The sequence below is a fragment of the Rhipicephalus microplus genome, chromosome 6 (genome assembly GCF_043290135.1).
Source record: "Rhipicephalus microplus isolate Deutch F79 chromosome 6, USDA_Rmic, whole genome shotgun sequence".
Lineage (NCBI taxonomy): Eukaryota > Metazoa > Arthropoda > Arachnida > Ixodida > Ixodidae > Rhipicephalus > Rhipicephalus microplus.
The window spans coordinates 147,547,023-147,572,614 of record NC_134705.1 but is presented as its reverse complement, the minus strand read 5'-3'; the positions used below and the strand labels follow the sequence as shown (position 1 = coordinate 147,572,614).

Below are 25,592 nucleotides of genomic sequence, written 5' to 3'. Positions count from 1 at the left end.
AGATACGCTCAAAGTCGCCGAATTTCACTAAGAAATCCTTCGCATTTAAAAAAAATGCAGCATATCCACGGAGTGAATGATGACAAATGGGGCGAAGCTTCGGAGGGTTTTTATCGGCAAACCTTGAATCGTCCGTCCTTCTGTCTGGCAGTTTGTTTAAAAAGTCTTCGGCAGAAAATTGTCTCGCGGAATGATGATTGCGTGCAGTTTATTAGAAGTCATATTTGGACGGCTAATCTTTGTGCAGCTGCCTTTGTGTAATTTTTAAGCTTTAAAACTTATTATACCACGCTACTGTTATTGTGCTTAAAGTTAGGGAGCCCAATACTTGACCCGCGGTAAGCGTATATCGCTCCTTGTAGTGAGAACAAGGTCTTGATCTTTTCTTTTTTCATTTCAGAAAATTTTACGGCCGCAGTTATTCACTTGGCTTCTATTGTAACAATGGTTCATAGCTTTGGCTCCTAAGCAAAGCAGTTTCGCTGAAATGCAGGTCGAATAAAATTGTCATGATAATCTCTTTGGGTGGATCACTTGAGGAGATGGTTAAATTGTTGTTGAGCCTCTAACGAGAGCATTCCTCATACACGGCTCTTGTGTTTCTGCCGCCCCACAATAACTCCTTAAATCAGATAGGTCTGTGTGCCGGCAAACCAGTGAAGTACGTGTGGAGAAAAAATGTGTCTCAATTTTGGTGTCTAGGTCTGTTCCGACGTGCGCGAAATAATTGGGATCTCATCCTGTTTACAGCGATTTATAGTAAATTTCGCCTGTCAGTGCAGCACTGGCACTGGGGACTTGTCATCGGAGAACAGCTGTGCATTCAGGATTCGAGTTAAATCTTTGTTTTATTTTGTGTGATCTGGCACGATCGACATTATATCCATTGCTTGTGCCCGGAAACTGACGTGCACAAAGAGAGAGGAAGTTGTAGAAATCATGGGCACAAAGTACCTTTTTCTTTGTTCCTTATAAAATCAGTCAGACTCAAGGGCAAACTAAAATAGACTACAGAAAGCTCTGTACAACTTAAGTGCCCAAATCACTAATATAGTGCATCTAATAGCGTGCGGTCGTAAGGGATATCAAACCGTAGGTTCAGAAAACTGAAATTCAGACTTGGCCAGTCTGTCTTGCCTATTCTTGGACATCTAAATAGGCATGTCTGCCGCCGATTTCGCGCCCACAGTGAACAATGTGGTGGAGGACCATTCGAAAGAACTCTGGGAGCTGAGTCGTTTCTTGTTCGAGAACCCCGAGTTGGCATTGGAAGAAGTCTTGGCTCACGACAAACTGTGCGAGTTTCTCGAACGGAAAGGCTTTTCTGTACAGCGGCAGTACTGCTTGCAGACTGCCTTCAGGGCGGAATTCGACGCTCCAGCGGGATCAAATGGTGAGTTCAGATTAACGGATTTAATCACTGTGTGATTGAATGACACATAAATAGGAGATGTTAGTTTTGTTTTGCCTCATGTCCATTCACGTCCAAGAAAAACCAGTGAAAGAACTGGAGTCACAAAGAGAACCGGAAGAATGCAATTAGCGTTTGTGTGACGAGCTTTCTCCCGAGTTTTGTTCTTGCACTGTATTTAATGTTTCAAAGTAACTGCTCTCCCATAGCTGAGTACAACGTACTCGAAATCGTTAAACACTTTTTCCAAGCACACATCAAGCCTTATATTCTTGGGACGGCATTCAGCTCTCCCATAGTAGAGTACTAAGCACTCTAAATTGTTAACCACTTTACTAAACACACAAGTCCCATGCACCTCTTTAAAAAAATGGCAGCATATCCACGGAGTGAATGATGGAGAGTGGGGCGAAGAATTCGTCCGTCCATTCGTTCTTGCTTCCGTCCGTCCATGCGTCCGTCAGCGTGACCGTCCATGCGTCCATCAGCCCGTCCGTGCGTGCATCTGTTCGTGCGTCCGTCCCTGCGTTCGTCCATGCAGCCGCCCCTGCGTCCGTTCATGCGTCCATCCATGCATCTGTCTATGTGTCCGTTCGTCCATCTATTCAACACTCCAAGTACCACCATCTCGCATCTTTTCATCATATATTCCCCATATAGAAGCACCGCCATCCAGCGGACATTCCAAGGACTAAACGAGAGGTGGCACACGTACACTTTCTTACGGCTTGCGCTTCGGGTCCACTTCCCACCTTTAACCACCTCGAGTTCATGGTATATACTCGTTCACTGTATTCATGGCACTGCGACCGAACGCTCGCTAAACCTTTCGAAAACCAAGGAGGTTACGCCCAGCGAGTATGACGTAGCAAACTTTTTCAGTAAGATAGTGCTCAATGTACATGCCAATGGCTGCTAATGGGAAATGAGAGGCGGAGAATTCGGCTTTTACTTTCTTACCACTTGCGCTTCGTATCTACTTCCCATTTTTAACCACCTCGAGTTCATTCATGGTATATACAAGTTCATTGTATTCATGGCACTGCGGCTCAACGCTCGCTAAACTTTTCTAAAGCTAAGGAGGTTACACCCAGCGAGTATAACGTAGCAACCCTTTCTTGTCAGATAGTGCTCAATGTACATGCCAATGGCTGCTAATGGTGATCGCAGCCTGCGCGTTAACTAAAAGCCGAATGCTCCTGTCTCTCATTCCCCATTAACAGCCATTTACATGTACATTGAGCACTATTTTTTATTGTTCAACAACGCACAGAAGAAGTCTCTCACCGGCACCACCTTGGAGGTCAAAATGTTATACTTGTTACATACTACGGGGGACGAACGGGTGCCGCTATAAGGAGTTTCGCCCCTAAAACGTTCTCCCTTTGTGTTTCAAAGCATTCTGCCGGGAATGAAACCGCTACCTTCGAGTCAGCCGCTGAGCACCATACCTAACCACTCTTCCTCCGTGACGCGCCTAACATAACGGTTCCGTAAACTTTCGCATTGAGCAAATTTCTGCTACTGAGCGTGAAAGGGGCCCCACAACCCTTTTTCGTCGTGGTCAGGAGACGCTGCCCATCGGTAGCCAGAGCTCCCGCGTTCACGCGAGCCAACTATTAGAGCGTGAAATGCGGCCTGGAATGAGTTCTGAAATCCAGCTAGAAAATTGCTTTCTCTTGTGTCGAGAAATGACCATACAAGCTCAAACATCCCTCTTAACCGCCAGTTTATCCGCAATTGGTGAATTAGCGCATGGCACACTAGGTCATTGCTGCGGGGCCGCCATGGGAGGTCGCGAAAATTAGCGTGTTTGAAAACAAGCAAGTATATATATATATATATATATATATATATATATATATATATATATATATATATATATATATATATATATATATATATATATCATCAGCCTGCTCACGACCACTGCAGGGCATAGGCCTCTCGCGTGATCTGTGTCAAGCAACAAGCAACCCAGTCTTGTGCATTTTGCTGTCATGTAATATTTGTCAACGGGTTAATCCCATCGGTCCACCTAAGTTTCTGTCTCCCCTTCATGTGTTTGCTTCTCTGATAATCCGATCAGTTACCCTTAATGACCAGCGGCTATCCTGCCCACGTGCTACGTCACCGGCCTACCCCTGTCCAGTTCCAGTTCTTCTTTATTTCAACGCCTGCTTTGTCATATATATATATATATATATATATATATATATATATATATATATATATATATATATATATATATATATATATATATATATATATATATATATATAGGCAGGCATGGTGGTTGAGTGGCCGTAGCGTTGCATATAGTTAAGTAGATCCTCCGTGAGCGGTCCCAACGTGGTTTATTTCGACGTTTCGGCCTAGAGTCTGGCCTTCATCAGGATTTCTGATGAAGGCCAGACTCTAGGCCGAAACGTCGAAATAAACCACGTTGTAACCGCTCATGGAGGATCTACTTGACTATATATATATATATATATATATATATATATATATATATATATATATATATATATATATATATATATATATATATATATATATATATATATATATATATATATATATAAATATATATATATATATATATATATATATATATATATATATATATATATATATATATATATATATATATATATATATATAGAGAGAGAGAGAGAGAGAGAGAGAGAGAGAGAGAGAGAGAGAGAGAAAGTGCTCAAGTTCACCAGTCATGCATGGATTAGTTTTTTTTTTCTCGTGCTATCTCTTACTCCTTAGCTTCCAGTGCTTTCCTGGACGAGAGAAGAGAGAATGCATTTGGAGCGTGTGAGAAATTTTTGTAACTCCGCTCTTACTGGACATATTCTAAAGCTTTTTGCAGCGGTCTATTTGTGTGGCAATATTTTAATTGAATTAACCCATTCTATGGCTACTATAAAGTGTTGCATGGCTCCTTGAAGTGAAGTGTGTAGGCAAACGAGGTGAGGTGAATGAAAGAAAAATACGACCGCATACAAAGATATGGTTGCTTCTTGAACGTCTTCAAACAAACCCATCTATCTCAAGTACGACCAAATGAACTGTTCTCACAGAGATCCAAAACTAATCAGCTAAGCTTCGTGTGGCTCGCAGAGCTGAGTTTCAGCAATGCCACAATGTATTGTATTCATATGCAAGCGCAGAATCAGGAAAACGAAGCAACGAGTTATAGCCGCTTTTTTACGAAAAGCAAATTATTCAGCGCTGCTACTATAATACGAAAAATATAGAAATGGCACGAATACTTGATGCCATTCGGTAGGTCCCCACGGGAAAGTTTTTACTACACGGTGGTCATGGCACGTGCATATAGATTCAATTGAACGAGCACCTTTGCGTTTTCTTGGCATAAGCATATATGCTGCACCTGTATCTGTAGCATCATGCGAGAGCCAGAGAGTTCTCAGTGTTAGATTATATGGGCATTGCGTCATCTCTGTTTCTGGAAGAAGACCGTTCAATCTAAGCGAGACACCTCTTTCTTTAAAAAAAGTAGATATCCGCTTGCACATATATTGGCATTGTACCGAGCGCCCCCTTTTTGTAATCTCAATTGATAGAATATCCTTCGCAGCTTCGACAATCGCCTAATTTTGCGACGCATGGGAAGCAGCGCATCTTGTTGGGCCTGTGGCTCTTTCTTTAGGTAACCGGGAAAGATGCACACTATGTCCATCATTCCGGCAATCATTCTTGATCAGGCTTCTTTAAAGGGGTCGTGAAACGGTCGCTTTACAACGACAATGCGGCACCATCGGCAGCCGCATGCACTAATTGTATCATCAGCCCGAGTGGACCTGCATAGAAGCTTTGCCTATCGAGGAACGCGGAACTTTATGGCATATCGAGCACGCGCAAGAGGTGCTCAGCGGCGTCTGCCATGCGCGATCCGCGTCCCACAAGGACGTTGCTTAATATGACGTCACAGTTCAAGTTAGCGCTGATTGTGTATGACTAAGACACTGACGAGTGTCCCAGATGCACGCACGCAAGTACCAAGAAGTTCCTCGTTCCTCAATAGGCGAAGAAATACTTATGATGACGTCACCTAGTTAGTGCGTGTGGATGCCGGTGTGTTCGCATTGTCGCTTTAGAGCGAGCGCTTCACGACCCCTTTAAGGGGTACTCTTTAGGTATACTTCTTTATGCAGTAAAGTGGAAGCCGGACATGATTCAGGAAAGAGGATGTGGAAGCAGTAGGGAATTGAGAGACCGATACATTAAACAGCAAATGAATGGAGCTATGTCACGCAGCTACTGTGTAATGTTGGAGACCTCTTTCCGTGAGTGATACCTGTGAGTTCTTGATTGACAGCAGCAGAAAACACGTTCGTGTCGAAAAAATAAATTTGCACCAGAACTCGTTTGAGGGCAGGTTCATACCAATTACGGTTTTGAATATATATTCAACGAAAAACGCTTGTGTTTTCTGACTAATACACTGCAACAAGACCCTCCCATTTGCCGAAGCCTCAAAGTCTAATCGCTTTCTCGTGAACAGATTAATTTCTTCCAAGTCGAATCATCTGACTATTCGCATATCTGCTGCGTTTCAAACGTTTTACAGGGCCGTGCGTAGCTCTGCTCTGCGAGTACGACGCCCTCCCAGAAATCGGTCACGGCTGCGGGCACAACCTCATCGCCGAGGCGTCAGTCGGCGCCGCTCTCGCCGTGCAGGAGGTGATGCAGACATCCAAGGACTTTCGTGGAAAGGTGGATTTCCACTAATACACATCGTGTGGACCATAGTCACCGCATTACGACTATCACCCATAGTGACCAGTTACGGCAGTGCTAATGCTAGCAGGATTAGCAAGGCGTGCTTCAAAGGCTATTTTCTTCTCATTCGTTTATTTATTTATGCAATGTTTACATAGGCTTCTTCCAGTGGCATTTTTTGACGCTCTACGATGTCAATTTGTTTCTCACTGAAGTAGGCAACAAGTGCTACAAGTTGACAAGTAATAATAGAATAAAAACAAAGATGCAAAAAATTAGTTTGACACGGCCGCTATTATTTTAAATGAAAAAAATAAGGTTATTCTTCACTACAGTTCTACCCAGTAATTGGGGTGTGTACCGATCTCACCGGTTGTTGCCCCACGTATTAAGGATCGGCCGTGTAACGCCGTTGCCAGCCGACCCCTTGTTCAGTTTGTCAGAGAGTTTCGTGTGCCGTCGCTCTAATCAAAACAAACTTTAGCAGTAAGTTTTCCGATGCTCGTACGTAATTTTGTGCAAAAAATGAGCAATATTAATGCGCTACGTGTGCGCAACGCATGGCCCGCGGGTAACATGTGGTCCGCCAGGCAGTGTTATGTGGTTCCTGGCACGGCGCCAGAACACCTCTCCTCTCCTAGTCACGTCCTGAAGGCCAACGTTGCTTTTTCGACCTCAAATTGGGTTTCAACTTGTAACCAATGTTTGTATAACGGAACACTGCCGCATGCGTGCAGAAAATAAGTGGGATGTCTATTCCACGTTTCTAGAGTATAAGTCTTATTTTTCTTTCTCTTTAAACACCCCCCCCCCTCCCAATTTATTGCCTCTGGTTCCCACTGAGTAGACTTCGTAAAAACTGGCGCTCCGTCTAAAGTTCTCGCTGAACCCTAATCTACCCCGACGGGCACTCGGCAATAATCCACTTGAACTGCTTCTACGCAGCTGTAGGTTTTGTTATCCCCTCCAAGCGAATATTGAAGATAATCAAACGTTTAATTTCTTTATGAATGCGAACGCCTTGGTTGCTTTCATCATCATCAGTCTGACTATGTCTACTGCAAGACAAAGGCATCTCCCATGTCCCGCCAGTCATTCTGTGCTTGCTGCTGCCACTTTATACCCGCAAGGTTACTAATCTCATCTGCCCGCCCAACTTCCCGTCTCCCCTTTGTGCGTTTGCCTTCTCTGAGAATCGAGTCATTTACCTTTCATGACCAGAGGTTGTCCTGCCTACGTGCTACGTGCCCCGCCCATGTCCATTTCTTATTGTTGATTGCAGCTAAGATATCCTTAACCCTAGCTTGTTCTCTGTCCCAGTCTTCTAGTCTCTTAAGAATACACCTATCATTTTCCTTTCCATCGCTCGCTGCGTAGTCTTCAACTTAAGCTGAACCCTCTTTGTGAGCCTTCAGGTTTCTGCTCCGTAGGTAAGTACCGTAGGCAAGATGCAGCTGTTTCTACCTTCATTTCGAAGGAGTGTGGCAATCCACAATTCATGATTTTAGAATTCTTGCTGAACTTAACTGAACGTGAAAATTCAGCACCGGCGACAGCATGAGTGGTAATATGATGCCGTCATCCCCTCAATGAAAGGCAAAATTTATAATATCATTATGACGTCACATGAAGTAATTGCATGGCATCATCACTTTTACAAACAGTAATGGGTTGCGGAGGCATTTCGAAAGCAGGAGAGCTGCAGCAAGCTTTCAACGCGTTCAAAAGTGGAGGCTGTTCAGACACTTTCGATATATACATAATTCTTGCCAGAGAAGCCCAATATATCGACTGCTAAATAGGAGGCTTTCACCTTCGAGTTGTCTTAGGTGAATGCGTGATGAACCCTGTGGTTTTTTCTGTATCTACGTTATTCCATGACTGGGTGTTAGCGGAAACTGTACAGTGAAACATTCTTGTTGTCTTAATTTCTGTTCATTTCCCGCCAACAATTCGTCTTTCCTCTGTCCTCTCCGCAGCTGGTGGTCCTAGGCACTCCAGGTGAAGAGGGCAAAGCCGGCAAGCAGCTGCTCATTGACCATGGTGCACTCGAGGGCATCGAAGTGGCCATAATGGCGCACCCGTCTCCCGCCGATATCGTAACGCCTCTTTTCTCAGCGTCGCAAGCGGTGAGCTTAAGCGTGCAATTAGGCCAAGTATATAGAAGCAGCATGTGATTTTGTTTTCCTCGCCAGAGATTCGACAGCGTGGTGTTTAATTTTAGGGTTGCCAAGCGGCGCGATTTCGTCTGGGGTGGAATGCAGCGCCACTTCTTATGAGTGGAAAAAAAAAGAGGCAAAAAGGTGTAGATTATTCATTGAGAACTTCCAACAGCTAGGAAAAAGCATCCATATGTAATACATTTTTTCTGTATAGCTGATGAGCGGCACATACCATGTGCCGCTGGTATGCGGGTATGTTCCACGGGTGATTGACACTTAGTATCTACCAATGATCGACGAGAACACATATGTCGGGAATACGATGTCGGGTGTTTCTTAATGCGTGAGCGTTAAGAAACACCCGACATCGGTAGCGTTGACCCGACGAGTGCAATTAATAAATGTTACGGTCCCCGCAGCAAACGCACCTAAACATTCTTCGTGACAATCAAGCATTTTACTACAGAGCTACTACGCCTAGTCTCAGATCTTTTTTTCAATTAGACCCTAATTATTGTGAAACGTGAATAGTGGTTGCAGTGCTGCCTACCCAATTTTATAAACATTACATATGCACTCTTTTGGTACAGCCGTGGTTAACGCCAATTGTGGTTAGTTGCCGTGCGCTGAAGTTGATTCATGTATTAGTGTCTAGGGCCAGCATCTTCGCGAGCATTAGCATTTAATATGAGCTTATGGTGTCACTAATACGCATTTTCCAGTTGGCATCGTTGCGTAAGTGCAAACAACTGGTTATATAAACAGCTGCAACTCTTCAACATATGTCCTTGCGTGCAACATTTGCACATTTATATAGCCTCATTTCTTGACGTGTCACGCAATACGAAAATTCCAACACGGTCACCTCGCGTCCGCATGCTTCGCATGAAGTTGATTCCCAGGTACGTGGGATCTGTCGAATTTTTTTTTCGAATTCTCTGCGCCGTAAATTTCCCCTCTAAATCGCCCATACAATTCGGGCTACCAATGGGGAAGGCCCTAAAAAGGCTACGAAACAGTTGTAGTATTCATGTGATTTCCACTGCGAGATGGGCGTCGACGGCCCTTCAATCAAAACGCTTGGTAGTATGCATTTAAGCACGGTCAGATCGTGCCTACATGAGCGCTGTAGCGAAACATGGGACAGAGCGTAATGATGTTCACAACTGCTTGCTTCCATGTGCACTGCACGTCTGTTCATATATAGAACACTGGCTGGCCCAAGATGTACCCTTTTGAACAGTAAACAACTCGTGCAGTGTTGATCTAACCATAGATGACGTTCACCGCCTTGCAGCTTGAAGTGCGTTTCAAGGGCAAGCCTGCCCACGCGGCAGCCTACCCATGGGAAGGTGTGAACGCCCTGGATGCTGCAATATCGTCTTTCGTCAATATCGGTCTTCTCCGTCAGCAGTGCAAGCCCTCATCGTGGATTCATGGTATGAGTTCTGGTGTTATTTCGTTCAGCGCAACTGGGATATTACATGCCGGTGTCGTTTTCCTTTTTATAGTTCTTACGACTGTTTTTTTTTTAATTTTCATTTAAGCGCGAAGCTCTTCAAGGCGTGGGTCTGTCCATCCTCTGATGTATGTAGTAGTAGTACTAGTAGTAGTAGGTAGCTACCAATGACACATACCCGCTCTAGAGTGGATATGTACCACAGGGGATGCGAGATGGGAGATGGCGGTACTTGGAGTGTTCACTAGATGAACGCACGGACGAATGAACAGACAAACTAGCAGACGGACGAATGGATGGACAAACGCGCGAACGTACGGACGAATGGACGCACGAACGGATGGACAAACTTACGGACGGACGCACAGACAGACGGATGGACGGACGCATGAATGGACGCACGGATGGTCGTGCGGACGGACGGAAGCAAGAACGAATGAACGGACGGAAGCATGGACGGGCTGACGGACGCTTCACCCCACTCATCATTATTCACTCCTTGGAAATGCTGTGATTTTGTGCTGTAGAATATTGCTACCGTCGACGAAAAAAAACCAAGGACGCTGCACCAACACTTTTAGCTGAAAGCGATACTTTCATGGAGCCGGGTAATAGTGTTTACCACTTTCGCCCGCAAACGAAGCACTAAAATAGAAAACCCAATTTAGTTTTTGTTGTGCACGACTCACAACGCAGGCGTGATGAAGAGTGTACGAACAGGATAGCAGGCGTTGCACCGCAGTGGTTCGTGAGATAGTACTGTTGCTAATAAATTACCAGCTAAAGAAGTGATCACGTAAATCTAGCGTAGAGTGCCATATGTAACGTAAACATATTCTACCAGAATTCTCGTAGTCTGCATACGAAGACAAACGAGTTTTTCGCTAACGTCCTTTCTTCGTTTCTTACAGTTGCTATTTCTGAAACTTGGTTGGGCCCTGAAATCTGTTATCCACTTTTTACCACAAACTTCACCGCCTTCCACAGTGACCGAGATTTTGAAAGCAACGAAACAGAAATGTGGTGGCCTGCTGGTTGCCATTGAAAGTTCACTGAAATCCATTGAACAAACACACCGGGGAGCTTTGGGAAAATCGGTCTGGTTAGAAATCAGCCTTGAGCGCCAGGAAATATTGTCGAATGAGTGTTTCTGTTTACCGCCAAGCTTTTCTCGTGCCGTGTTTCATGATGTCATCTTTTTCATTGAACATGTGACACCGTCTCTTGGTGGACACAAAACTATTATTCTTGGTGACTTCAATGCTCCTGAAATTGACTGGAGCACGCTTACATTTTCTTATTATAAACACTTCATTGAGAAAAAGTACAGCTTGCTCTCGTGTCTTGGGCGTTCAGTTCCCTACTGCAACATAAAACAGCTGTGAGTGGCAGAGACCATGTGTTGGACTTCTGTCTGTCAAACGATCAACCCGTTGAAGTTGCGCGCTCCGGCATTTCACTTGTTCGACCTGACAAATTCCACCCGCCACTTAATACTAGATTATCTCTATGTACCGAAACAACGAGCTACAGTATAGTCATTTTAACCTATCTCCAAGATTGGCTTTCAATAGAGGTGTTTACACGGGCTTTTATCACTACTTGTCAGCAGTTACTGACAAACCAAATGTTGATGAACAAGTTAAGTAGTTTGCAGAGCTTGTGCTAAGTAGCATGCATAAGTTTCTCTCGTAATATATACCTGTCCTCACTGGTTTTCCCAGAAATTTATAAGTGCACTGAAGCGCAAAAATCGCGCACACGAGAAGGCCAAATGTTATCCATCAAGCAAGTGGAAGGAAGAGTTCAGGTTTTTTCCCAACTTTCCCCAAATTCCTCTATAAACAGGACCACTCCCAAATACCTATATAAACAGGACCACAGTTAATATATAGCATTATTGAAAAAAAAAACGTTTCTGTCAGACCAGCTGAGTTTTGGAAGTATGTACGCAAACGGTCAAGCAAAAGGGGGGAGCCCTTCAAGGTATACTGTACTCTGACGGCGTCGAAGTGAATGTTGTTGCTGACTGTTCCGCCACTCATTTTTATGCGTTCATAAGGCCTCAGAATCAAGGACTCAGATAAGGCAGCAGTAAAAGGCAATTAGCACATGTAGTGGTCTGTATCAGGAGGAAATGCTCATTTGCCTGTGAATTAGACGCTTAAAACAGTCCTTATCCTGTGCCCAGGTGGTATGTCTTTCGCCAACTGGGTCATATACTTCTTATGGTAGCATATTTTCCCCAGTACTGATTGCAGTATTTATTAGCTGTCTAAACGCCTCCATATTTCGCAGTTGTGGAAACCAGCACGTGTTTTTCTATTACATAACGGACTGCAAAACTGATGTCTCTAATCATCACTCGATTTCTCTATACTGCGTGCCACATCGAAGATCTTTGAACTAGCTCTTCGCAACATATTGTATGTTAGCGTAAAAAACACATGGATTCAGGAATAACATGGCGTCCTCTCTGGCGGTTCAACGGCCACTAATCTTGCTAGTTTCATGACGCAAATAGCCTCACCTATTTATCAGAGAGGACAGGTTGACGTAGCCTACTGTGACCTGAGCAAGGCTTTTGACGTAGTCAGCCGCTCACTGTCTTTAGTTAAACTTGCAAACTTTGATATTGATTCCTCTGTTGTGAATCTGCTTCACAATTGATGCTGACGCGCCGGTCGTGGGTCAGCAGCCAATTTTCGACAGAGGCGAAAATGCTTGAGGCCCGTGTGCCTATAGATTTATGTGCACGTTAATGAATCCCGGGTGGGCGAAATTTCCGAAGCCCCCCACTACGGCATCTGTCGTAGCCATAACGTGGTTTGAGACGTTTAATCCTCAACAATGATTATATTAAAAGAGCTGCGCCTGGCCGTTTCGATGCAGTTTGTAGCCATGAGTCTTGCGTAGAGGTCCGTACACCCGACAGGTATGCTACCTAGCACGAAGCTGGACGTGCTGCAACTAAATTAGCGGAGAATATTGGACCCATGTCACTTTCACAAAAACAAAGCAGCTTATATGAAGACAAATCGATGTTCCATCCAATAGCCATCTGTGATGGTTAAGGACGTTCGTGCCCTGGCCAAGAAGGAACGTGCGAAAGCGAGCTCGAGCGTGGAGGCCTCGAAGGCAGACGAAGCAGTGCGCCGGAAAAGAATGTCGCGTACCAGCACAAACTCAGTGACTGCTGGCTTCTTAGATATGATCTTTCCCAATGCGGTGAAGCAGGTTTCCAGCGTGGGATCCGCGTGCTGTAAATTCTTTAGCGCTTCCCGGCTGATATCCAGGGGTTGGATCCGAGGAACAATCAGTTCACTGGGCTTTTTCCTTTCTTTTCCTGCAGCTGCCGACATGTCATCTTGTCGTCTTCTATCTGATGAGGTTGCATCTTCAGGTTCTTCTTCAGTGCATACTGGATCACGGTGAATCTGTGCTAGTTTTGGACGTCCTGCTGGCTGCTTCGGGGCTGGTCGGGCAGCTGACAGTACACCCGCAATGTTGCCAAGCACGACTTCGTACAATGGATTCTCCATACAAACAGCAAGCACCTGACCTCTGAAAAACGGAGAATCTATGTACACCTCTGCTTCTGGTAAGACTTTTGCAGATCGGTCCAATAAGCGAACGGTACGGGTGTTGCCAGTCAAGTTGCAGTCAGGAACTAGCGATCGTTTCACCACTACTGTATTGCAACCGGTATCCCGCAATACGGTAACCCGCTTCCCTTCGAGATAGCCCTTTACAGTTGGCATTTGTTTTGACCCGTTGTCGCAAGTTGCGTTGCTTTGGGTCCCATCACACATGTCATGACAATGTTTCTCATCCTGATTGTCAGGCGCATCTTCCATTGATTTCTCATGCTGCGCTTTCTGGTATCCCAAGACGGAACATGATGCCTCTCTACGTTTTCCCGAGTTTGAGGGACAACTATCGGATCTGTGCCCTGACTTCTTACAGATCCAGCACGACGTCGACTTGGGCGCTCGAGACTTTGTCCAGCAATCGGAAGCTCGATGACCCGGCTTGTTGCACAGAAAACAAAGCGGTTTTCCTTTGCTTTCGCTGACAGTGTCAACTTTAGCTGTAGCCATCGGTTTCCCTTTTTCGTCTTTTCCTCTAGCGAGATTCACAATTCCCTGAGCTTCGAAATATTGATCAGCCGTCGTTGCCAACGTGTCCAGGTTATGACATCCTCGCTCCTTCAGGAAGACAGCCAACTTCTCGTCACACCGCCTGAGGAATTGCTCGGACACCATCTTGTCTCGCAGTGCATCATATGTTTTGGGAGTCTTCGCCAGCTCCTGCCAATGGTCGAAGTATCCACAGAGACGTCCCGCGAACTGTCGACCTGTCTCAGTATTCTCGGGCCGGGCATCCCTAAACTTCGTGCGGTATCCCTCCTCTGTATAACGGAACCGCTGGAGGAGCGTCTGCTCGAGCTTTGCGTAGTCCGTAGAGTCTTCTGCAGACATCCGTCCTACCACGGTCAAGGCTTCACCCGTTAGACACAAGCTCAGTGACAGGGCCCACTTGTCGGTTGGCCAGCCTTGGCTCATGGCAACCCTCTCAAATCTCTGGATGTACGCATCCAGTTCGTCCCTACTCTCATTGTAGGGCGGAATCATTTTGTGTGGGCTGCGAAAACTCTGACCACCACCCATACTATCGTCCGCAGAACTCGTGCTCGGCCGCTGCGCTTCTGCGACATGACGTCGCTCCTCGAGCTGGAGCCTTTCAGCCTCCATGCGAGCTATTTCACGCTCATGCTCCACCTGTGCTGCTAGCCGTGCCTCCTCTCGATCTTTCGCTCTCTGGTCCCTCATTTCTTTTTCCTCCGTGCTCACCCATGCCAGCAGAGCCTCACCACTCAGCCCCATCTCCTTCCCTAGCTCAACTAGCTTTCTCTTGTCGTCCATCCTCGTCCGCCACACACAAACAACGTGAGGCTCTCAGATGTGAGGCGAGAGCTTCGTCCTGTCGCGGACGCCAGAAATTGTGATGGTTAAGGACGTTCGTCAGTGTGTTTGTTGATAGCGGACGAAAAAGGATTAACATCAACAATGGATGCGAACAAAAGAAGCGTTATATTGTACACTAGAGAACGAAGTGGCAGGTGAAAATAAAACTATATGTCCAACCCTACACGCCAAGCGTCACGCAACTTGTACGAGAGTCAGACCTCTATTATACGGAGAGCTCGCGGCTACGCTTACTCCGAGTCCAGCGCGTAGAGTTCTCAGTTCGCAAGAGGAAAAACGCTGCCTCACAGTTTGGGTCCTCGTCGTACCGACATGATGCATTCGTCGACGTGCGCGAGGGCAAAGGTGGCACGGCTGGAGCGGCTGGAACGGCTGACGGCACACGGATGTGCTACCGTGTGCAGCGCCGTTTAGTCAGACGTCGCGGCCAGCAAACAGGGTCGCAACTCCAGAGGTTCAGGGTCAGGCCCCGGCTCACGAGGACCACGCCCGGTAGGCCTCGCCCACGAACCTGCTCCCGGCCACTGCACCCAGGCAGGAGCCGTTCAGCAGGCCCCGTCCTTGCACCTTGTACCGGCCGGCGGATTCGACCCCGAGCGAACACGCCGGAGCTCGACCTGGCCGACACGTACGGGTCCCACGTCCGGCTCAGGAACGCTCCCAGGAACTCGTCCTCTCGAGCGGCGCACTGCTTCGTCTGCCTTCGTGGCCTCCACGCTCGAGCTCGCTTTCGCACGTTCCTTCTTCTTCTCCTCTTCTTTTTCCTTTCTTGTTATCGCCTTCGTGCCACCTGCCCTCCGCTCGTCTTCTTCAGTTTCGGTTTGGCGTCCCTCGGCGCTTTCAAGTCCTTTTAGCCACAAATCGTACCTAAGCACAGCACTTTTGTGTCCTTTCCTTACACCATCTAAGCTGAAGAATTGAAAAATAGCCATACCTAATGAAACTAAGATTGAAACTAGACTATAGGCTATAAGTAACCTTGCATTATCCAATAATGCCACCTACTTGTATCGACCAGCCTAACTGTTATGAGCGTGTTACAACAGGGAGCGCTCGGAACAAATTTCGAAAACCAGAGTCAAATCAGGGTGTAGCCACTTGTGGCGCTGCGAACTTTATCCTGCAATTCGTAGTCTTGACAGCTGTGTCTATTTCTCACCAAGTATTAACGCGATACGATTCGTACTCGGGTTTAAGTCGCAGCTGTATACAAACTGCCGTGTTTCTCTGCTTTTCACGAGGGTTCGATGATGTGGATAAAATAGAAGAGGGTTATAGAAACGTAGCAGGGTAATTAAAACAGAAAGAGAAGTAGGCACTGCTGAGTTACACTACGTAGTATCTGTATCCAATAACATTACTCTGAAGTAGAGGGTTCTCTGGCTGCTAGCACTTTCTTTTTCATCTTTGTTCACGCAGGGGTCATCACAGAAGGCGGAAGGTACCCGAACGTCATTCCAGAGGAAACGGAGCTTCAATTCTGTGTGCGCTCTGATTCTAACGCGGAACTGCTGCTTCTCCGTGACCGAGTAGAAGCCTGCTTCAAGGGCGCAGCCGAGGCCACAGGCTGCTCGGTAGGCATTCGCAGGGAGCCGTTTTACATGGACGTCATCCAGAACGCCGCAGTCGCCGCGTGCTACCGAAAGCACGGCCACTCTCACGGTAAGGTAAAGCGAAGTGAACATAGAAAATGCGTGCGAAAAAGTATTATGAGCACGTGCACCTTGTAAAAAGTGCCTAACAATAACAGCCTGTAGCGGGTGAACACTTCAACTTTGAATACTTTCAAGATACATTCCTTTCATTATTAGTGGAACCCACGTTGATGGCGATCAATTACGCAAGCTAGGCGTTCACTTAAAACAAAATTCGCCAGGTTAATCGCCCTTAGAAATTACATTTTGCATTATTAATATACAACTCCCCATGCATGTTGCGGAACCTGAAAAGCTTGAAGAAAAATAATCTCAAGATTAGTGTACATCTAATTGTGATAAGCATTTAGGCTGCAGATCACCTCAGTCACCATTCATCTCCAAGTTGCATAGCATCTGTCTATAAACGCTACATGTAAATACCTGCAACTTAGCGGTGTTTTTTTGTTGAACTTCCTTCTGTACCCCATGTGCCACTTGACGGCATCGTCGAGAAGTACACGACGGACAAATGCCCGTAAAGGTACTGGGTTATTTTCTACATTGAAGCTGTAAATGTTACGCAACCTTAGTTTTTCGGTGTCCGTCCGTGTCCAAAAGCTCTCAGCGCCTCCAAAGGCACCGAGGTTTACTTCCAGGCATTTTTGAAGCATTCAAGCAGAATTCCCAACACACTTTATGGAGAGGGAGAGCTAAATATTGCAATAAAGTGAGAAAATGATGTGTCGCTACGCCTTTCCCTGTTCGACATCGCTGTTGTACCGTAAGCAAAGACTTGAACTATTTGAAAGTATTTCTTTGGGAAAAGAAAACGTTAAAATTATAAGCATATGAGTCAGCACAAGGAGGGCAGAGGGAGTGGTCGCCCCCTCCCTTCCTAGTCACCTAAGAGGAGAGGCGCAAAATCTGATCCATACATTCACTTAATATGAAGGGGGGGGGCACAGCGATGAACCTATACGCCCCCCCCCCTCCGAACGAGAACCCTGTGCATGCCTATGCTTATAAGCCAACAGCAGTCACTGAACCAGGAGGGTTTGAAGGAAATAACAGACTACTTATTTCACCATTATTACCTGCTGTTTCTATTTTACGCCTTGCATTCATTCATTTCTTTTTCTATCTAACTTTTTCTATCTAACGGCATAAATTGCTCAAGCAAACATACTGCTGAGAAGTCAAGTGACTGGTCTTTATCAGAGGACATAACCAGAGCTATAATGCAGCGTCATATACGCGTATGGAAATTCAGAGAAACAAGAAGGAAACGTGAGCACGAATCTAAAACATCAGTGTAACGTCATATACTTTAACCGATAACCATGCAACCTACCACAATGTAGTGCACGGAGCGCTGTTTCAAGGCACACGGGATGGCTTTATGCCTTTCCATAGTAGAGTACCAAGTACTCTCAATCGTTAACCACTTTTTCTAAACACATATACGGGTATTTTGGCTGACGAGAAAGGAAACTAGAAAGGCATAAAAATTCACAGTTATGGCTCAAGGTCAAAGCAATGTATGTGAGAGCAACAAACTGTGATTCCACGCGACCAGCCACCAGACCAAAACGGGCAATGAGCTGCTCGCGAAGAACACGCCAAAAGAAAACACACAAGGTCAGTGCGAACTATTCACGTTCACAGCTAAACACTCGACGCGCTGCTCAAACACGAAGTACGCACGAAACATATACACGCAAAGGTATACACTGGATCAGGGCGAACTAACAATTTTCATGGTTGTTACTTCGCAGTGTTTCAAAAGTGCGCTCTTTTCGCTATGGGGGACTTTCTAGCGAGCGAAGTGACCTTCTTGCATACCGTAGCTACAAAGCAATCGTCCCGGTGAGAGTCCAAGATGCATGCAGCGTTCTTCACCACCGTGAGATAAGCGCGCGCGCACACAAACGACCACGCACTGTAGAGGGAAGTATAAGTCTATGGGTGCGAGGTGCTGAGCTTGAGCATGTACGCCGGGCACCCTTCTCGCGCCATCTCGCCTTCTAGCTGGTAATGCTGACAAGACGCTTTTATTAAAGGCTTTCTTGGCAACCTTCGACGGAAAAAAATTTTGTCTGTCTGTACGTACGTACGTACGTACGTATGTATGTATGTATGTATGTACGTATGTATGTATGTATGTATGTATGTATGTATGTATGTATGTATGTATGTATGTATGTATGTATGTATGTATGTATGTATGTATGTATGTATGAATGTATGTATGTACGTACGTACGTACGTACGTACGTACGTACGTACGTATGTATGTATGTATGTATGTATGTATGTATGTATGTATGTATGTATGTATGTATGTATGTACGTACGTACGTACGTACGTACGTATGTATGTATGTACGTACGTACGTACGTACGTATGTATGTATGTATGTATGTATGTATGTATGTATGTATGTCTCCCTATTTGTCTGTTTGACCTTCTTAAACGATACATCAAACGTCACCAAACGATACCCCAAACGGCCGACCCCATTAGCAGCGCCCACCAATATCGCTCAAGATTCAGTGTTCATACTTGTGCGGTTGTCAATTAAAAAGCAATTACTGCGCATATCTGAGGCACCAACAAAACGTCACTAGTCTGTATGTGTGTATTTTTAACTAGAAAAGGCACACATAAGCAATTCTAAGGATAGGAGCGTTCATCACGCTGCGCTGACAATACAACGCTAGCACGAAAAGGCAGGTGTTTCCAATGCATTGCTAAGCCGGCACGGTGGTGGCACCTACCCGTCGCCTTGCGTTCTAATTATTAACACCTCCGAGACGAGTGAGCACGCCGCGTGCTTTGTTTTCCAAGATAACTGTCAGATAGCGCTTATGTTTCACGTGTGACGTGACTTGATGCGCTCGTTCGCCTCCGCTGCACGCTCGAAGCACTGTAACGCAGCGCCTCCAAAATACCATACACCGATTTTCTTGCGCAGAACATCAAGTAAACGTTTTGTTCCCTCTCTCCAGAGGCAAGACTATCGTCTTTCGACAAAATTTACAGTGTAACATGTAGATACGGGGCCAATTTTTTCTACGAAACCACCTTACGGCTAGCGGTAAATTGCGTATGTTTAATATCTGATTGTCACTATGTCGATGGAACTACGCTTTCGTGGCTATATATATATATATATATATATATATATATATATATAGCGACGGCTGAAAAACAGCCGAAATTGAAGGGCAGGAAGGTAAGGTGGCTTTCAGACCTAGCCTGAGGTTAAAAAGAGTAGCACAAACAAAATACACAAAAAAGGTCTATTGCCATCTCGTTCGAACAAAAGCCTGCACTGCAAGTATTCCTTGCCATACATAAATGAAGGGAAAATGTGTAGAGAGAAACGAACCTTTGAGTCCTAAAGTCTGTAAACGCGTAATAAATCCTATGAAAGAGAGTAGAAAACTTGCATGGATGGTATCATGGTGAACACAGCAGCAACATTACCAATATTTAATACAAGTGAAGTCTTTCTAACAGGAAAAGTAATGGCCTTCCTCTTTTTAACACGCAGGGTTGTCCTTCCTCGACGACTACGTGAAAAAGCTGCCGGTCAGTGGCGCTTGCACCGACTGTGGCAACGTGGCTCATCACGTGCCCACATTGCACGCCGTGTACACCATTGGCGCCGGCCATTTGCGGGGACCATCCAACCACACGCGCGAGTTCGCAACCTTGGCCGGATCCGAGGAAGCCCAGCCGGCCACTTTGAGAACGGCCAAAGTGCTTGCACTGACCGTGCTCGACCTGCTGACAGACGTTGAGCTGATGCGCAAAGCGCGGGCCGAATTTGATAATCTGCAGCTGCAATCGAATGCGCAGATAGAAAGAATGACACGCTGAATAAAACTTCACGCGGTTCCTTATAGCCAGGCTTGGAGCTGACAATATCCACCCCTTAACAAAACACGTTTTGGGGATAGCTGGTGGTACATTCTTGAGATAATGCGGCACGGCCTTTCACGAGGAGAACACCGAAAAGTTCTATCGGTGTCAAACAAAACCCAATCCACGACGGGCAGTCGCATTTCTACAGTAACACGCGATATAAAGGTCATCGCATAAGCGTCTACCTGGCTAACGTTACAGGGTACAAGTGGTACGTTTCGGCACTGTGAATATCAAGAAATGGGGTGCTATGTAGGATCGCCTAAGCTTGGCGAAACTCGAGATCTTTTCGAGCTCTTGGGACGTCCCCAAGTGGATGAGCCAACAATGCGAAAACGTCGAATTCACCCCTTAACTCGCTGCGTTTCATCGAATATGATGAAACCCGGCATCGCGTCAAGCACGATTGACAACTTTGGGCGGGGTTTTCAAACCAGAGGCAATTTCTTTCATTTGTTTCTCCTTCCACCGGATGCAAAAGGACACCCACGCCTTAAATGTGTCTGAATCTTCTTCTGATTTTAATCTTTAAAGGCGCGAGCTGTTTCAATTCATTTTGAAGCTTTTAGGGACTGCATAAGGTCTGCTTTAGAATAACCAGTACAGCAGCCCTTGAGATTCCTTCCGGCTGAGGGCTTCACAACATGGTGACTGCACCTAAACCTGAGGCCACGTGCTCTTCTTCATGGCCAGCCTGCATACTATAGTGAGAAATGTGTGCTCGAACGCACGAGCGCATGGAAGATAGCCTGAAAATTAAGAAAACGTAATACGTGGATGGCGCTGCCGAAACGAGAGGAGAAAGGATGGCGGTCTTCCACTGAGTTTAGGCACTCCCGCATAATCTTTGCTGTGAAACGGCAGCTAATCACGCACTATGAGTCACTGGTATTGATAACACGAACATAAAATGCACCAGAAACTAAATAAGCGAAAGATGTGTGACAAAACGCTCAGCAAACACCACTTAGATATAATTAAAGCATGGTCTGTGCATCACGGCCGGCTATGACGCAGCCGATACTTTTGTAGATCTATAGCCTGATGGGTCATCGTTGTTGGCTGTGAACGTTGATCTGTGCTCGTAACACAGCTAGCAGCCACTTATACGCTATAAGATGCATCTTGTAGCAACGATATAAAGGTCAGAGTTTCAACAGCTAGCAGAATCGCAGCTCCCTTCTCTTTGCGTTTCTGACAGCGGTAGCTACGGATCAGCCGATGCAAAGTTTGGGGCTATTTAACACGCGTTTGCGTGTTCAGATGGTCGTGGCTCGAACTGCTATTGCTCACGATAGTACATTCGCTGCTCGGCCAGTGCGCGTCTTCCTCGCCTTCATCTCCGGATAGATTAATTTATTTGTGGGGATTAACGTCCTGAAACCACCATATGATTATGAGAGACTCCGTAATGAAGTGCTCCGGAAATTTCGAACACCTAGGGTTCTTTAACGTGCACCGAAATCTGAGCACACGGGCCTACACCCTTTTCTCCTCCATCGAAAATGCAGGTGCCGCAGCCGGGGTTCGAATCCGCAACCTGCGGGTCAGCAGCCGAGTACCTTATCCCCTAGACCACAGCGGCAGGGCGTCACTGGATAGCACCCGAGTGCGTGCGGCTGGCTAATTAGCTATTCAGCTAGGCGGTACACTTGGCTAGTTAAAATGGGACATGCAAGCTTTTACAGATGGACTTGTATGGTAGGACCCGTGGCGCGCTCGTTATTCTTCTTGGCCTCAATGCGATGGCTGATATTCATTACCGAGGATAGAACAAATTTCGGGCTAAATTTTACATTTAGTTTAATGGTGAATACTTTTAAACTGCTTAGCGAAATAATAAGCCATTGTGGCTCACACATCATCAACACCAATATTTTTATAGTGGAAAATTTTATCAAAGCACTGGTTTAATTTATAAAATATATTTCCTAGTAGCCCAGAATATACTCAAATGGCTGCACCCTAAAATAGAAGCCCCAAACGAGTGGTAAACAGGTTCTCGTTATTCCAGGGCCAGCCACGTAAACTGAACTCACAGAGAACTTTTATCTGAGGAGGCGAAAGCTTCGACAGACACACAGTAAACTGAAAAGGCCTTAGTAACTGACGCTGAGTGCCTTTTCCACCGTGAGGGCATATCCTAGTCTCGCACTCTTGCACAACTTCTATCGCGAAATGCAAACGTCAAACAGTTGCGCGCTTTGCTGAGACTTGACTGCTTAGATCACATATTTTGGTAGTTCCCCGCTTGGTGGGTTGACGCAGACGTTACATGTTCAAGTGGGATGCTGCGCTACGCAGTCCGGATTAGGAAGCACAACTATGAGCAGTCCAATGTACCCACGGTGTGGCGAAGAATATAGGCCTATCTGTCCCGAATTGTAAGCGGGCCGCTATGAACTATTTCATGCCACAGAACTGAATAAAGTTTTTTTTTTTCATTTCAGCTTTCGGAGATGATCTACAGATATTTTAAGAGTTGAATCACCCTAGCATCTAGGCTTGTCCTTTTTCCGGCACGGTGCACCCAAGGTACCCCCTGCATGCCTACCACACGTCCGTCACGGCAGAGGATATGCACGGTACCCGCTATAAGCCACCAGTAACATTCATGAAGTAGGGATGCAGCCACTATGTCATTCGTCTTTCTGCTGATAAGCCAGGTACCCACTACACATCTGTAAGACATTATGAGCACTTGGTGCAGTGGCTGATGAAGATGAAGAATAAGCCCTTTCCAGACCACACATTCTCGTCCAGCCATAGATGAAAACAAATATGAACGCACTCTCGCCCATGAAATGCAACGCCGACGCAGAAAACAAGATATCCCAAAGGCGATAGTTTAAGAAGCAGTGGTAACGCGGGAATGCCGACAACGAGCTGCTATACTCCGGAGGCGGCGCAGACAGCCAGCTACCCCGAAGGCGAGAGCTCGGGTAGCAGCGATGAATCGCTCCGCAGATCCCGTTCGTGAGCCTCAGGCGTTTCACGCAATGCAAGAAGCCGTGCGGAATCAAAGGTCGAGTGGTGAACGTCCCCATAGACGTTCAGAGAATGGTGCAATGTTTCCGTACTACGCAGCCACCGACAGGCAGATAGAGCTAAAGCTGATAAGCAAGCTCACGTACACGTCTGGCCTAAACAAGAGACCAAGCATTCATGCGTGGTCGAAGTACCTAGAAGACTCACCCCTGTACTGGATCAACTACTGTACTGTAATGTAATACTGTATGGTACTGCACCCCTATACCAGACCCAAATAACTATAAATAACGTGCACAGACCTCACCTTTGCCAACTTTAGGCTTGATCCCGTGAGAGAACCATTGCCTGTACAGTTCAGGAACCACAAATCAAGAATATTGAAGGCAGAACGGAATGAAGAGCTCAGCAATGCGTGCGAGTTATATTCAATAAAACATTGCCTATACTGTACACACGCGTTGTCACTCATTTAGATGCATAGGTGGTCAAATGAATAAACTCCCCGGAGCTTCGCCCACTCGTCACAATTCACTTCGTAGACATGCCAGGATTTTTCTTCTTTGACTCTTGAAGCTGCGATCACATAGAAACAAGGAACGAATCGGGTCTCCCGGATACCAGAAGGACCATAAGCGGGAAGACACTAAACATACACCCATGGCAACTTCTGGGTAGAGTGCGCGAGCAGCTGGTTTACGCTAGGCTGGGCGACCCTTTGAGGCAGTCTCGGGATCTGACATGATATTTCGAAGGGAATGCGTGGCCTAACAGCTAGGCTGACCACGTCAGAGCTCATAACTGCCTCAAAGTGGTACCCCAAAGAGCAAAGAAAAAAAAAGAACGAGATAGAAAAGGAAGAACACGGCCTGTATTCCCAAACGCTGTTAAACTCAAAACTGGACTCTAAGAGACCCTTGAGACTTTTCACGTTGTAAAAATTGTAACGTTATACACTCCTCAAGGATCCTTTGAGGTGAACTTTCTAGTCGAGGAGCGTTTGTGAAAACAAGCCTACTACAAGTGACGGCTACCCACGCTGCTATTAGCCCATGTGATAGGAAAACTTGCGTGCAGTTTTCCTGACTCATAGACACAAGTTTGCCTACAACAAGGGCTGCTAGCAGCAGGTTGGTTGGTTGGTTGTTTAGTTCGTGGGACCCAAGCGGAGTGGCTCAACCCACTACGGGGGATTGGCTATGAATCGCGTTGCAGTGGGATAGCAGAGCAGGCAGCAATCGCTCGTCGTAGTATTTCTTTCCTCTTAGTCACGCCGCATGTCCCCTGCCTTCATTACAATTGATGCCAATTTTTTATGTCGTTATATGGCAGTTGCATCACGACCATCGATTACTTCCTTGTACACTATACCTCTAAGAGTATATAAAAAAACGTGGCTGATTCCTCTGTCTAGGAATCATTATAACACGAAAGTTAAACATGTCACCACAGAGGAAGTCGAGCGTTTATTGTCCATGATTTCGCCGTAAGGGCGAAAAAATGAATGCTACAGCGATGAATTGTAATGTCAAGCGACTGACGGCAAGCAGCTCGAAACTTTCAGCGCGCCCCGTAAGGTATACCGCTTCTTGCCGTCACTATGAGGTAAACTAGGTCTACCACTAGTTATCCTAAATATTCTTTCCTTTCTGAGTGCGTGACAGGAATATAGTCAAAGATTGTCTGAAGAGTCTTCTGATAATTTCTAGGTCACACAATGAGGTTACCTTGTTCATTGACTTATCACAATTAATGATCAATCTCAAACCAAAAATATAATCATTATTTCATGATTATTCTAGTCTCATTCACTGAAACCCAATCAGTACTCATGTTTTACGAATAATCGTTTTTAATTCATAATGTTTTTATTACAAAATTACTTATTTATTTTCTACGTCACGTAAATTATCACACCCCATTTTTTCAGTAACACCTTTCTCTTTTCGAACCTTCGTCGTAATTTTGGCATTTACATGAATGGTTGGCTTATATGCCCATTCTCCATAGTGGGTAAGAGCCAGAACAGAGCAACGAATCAGCAAGATTTCATAGGGCAACTAAATTGTTGGCACCTGCTCCACAGTGGGTGTGCGCCCGTAGGTGTGAGAAGGAAAACCAGATCAAGAATACTGAGCGAAACCAAAAGACTAACAAACTAATCTATAAATTATCCTTCAGTGTAAACACATACATAGGTTATATTGTATTTGTTTATGTTTTCTTGAAAAATGATGGTGTTGATTTAACTTTTATCT

The 25,592-nt window shown here is 45.7% G+C and overlaps 1 protein-coding gene across 1 annotated transcript; it reads left to right on the top strand.

Moving 5' to 3' along the window:
- The first annotated feature begins 1,161 nt into the window (after positions 1-1,161).
- On the top strand, positions 1,162-20,301 carry LOC119168398 (peptidase M20 domain-containing protein 2). Its single transcript, XM_037419803.2, has 6 exons — positions 1,162-1,393; positions 6,018-6,163; positions 8,149-8,298; positions 9,629-9,770; positions 16,198-16,440; positions 19,973-20,301. Exons 1-6 carry the CDS (start codon positions 1,162-1,164, stop codon positions 20,299-20,301), a joined length of 1,242 nt encoding a protein of 413 aa, XP_037275700.2.
- The last annotated feature ends 5,291 nt before the right edge of the window (positions 20,302-25,592 follow it).

What these genes read in the sequence shown, in the direction of transcription:
- LOC119168398 (XM_037419803.2), top strand. Translation starts at nt 1,162, where the DNA reads ATGTCTGCCGCCGATTTCGCGCCCACAGTGAACAATGTGGTGGAGGAC. An exon ending in CGCTCCAGCGGGATCAAATG is followed by an intron (nt 1,394 to 6,017) that starts GTGAGTTCAGAT and finishes AACGTTTTACAG; the next exon opens with GGCCGTGCGTAGCTCTGCTC. An exon ending in AAAGCACGGCCACTCTCACG is followed by an intron (nt 16,441 to 19,972) that starts GTAAGGTAAAGC and finishes TTTAACACGCAG; the next exon opens with GGTTGTCCTTCCTCGACGAC.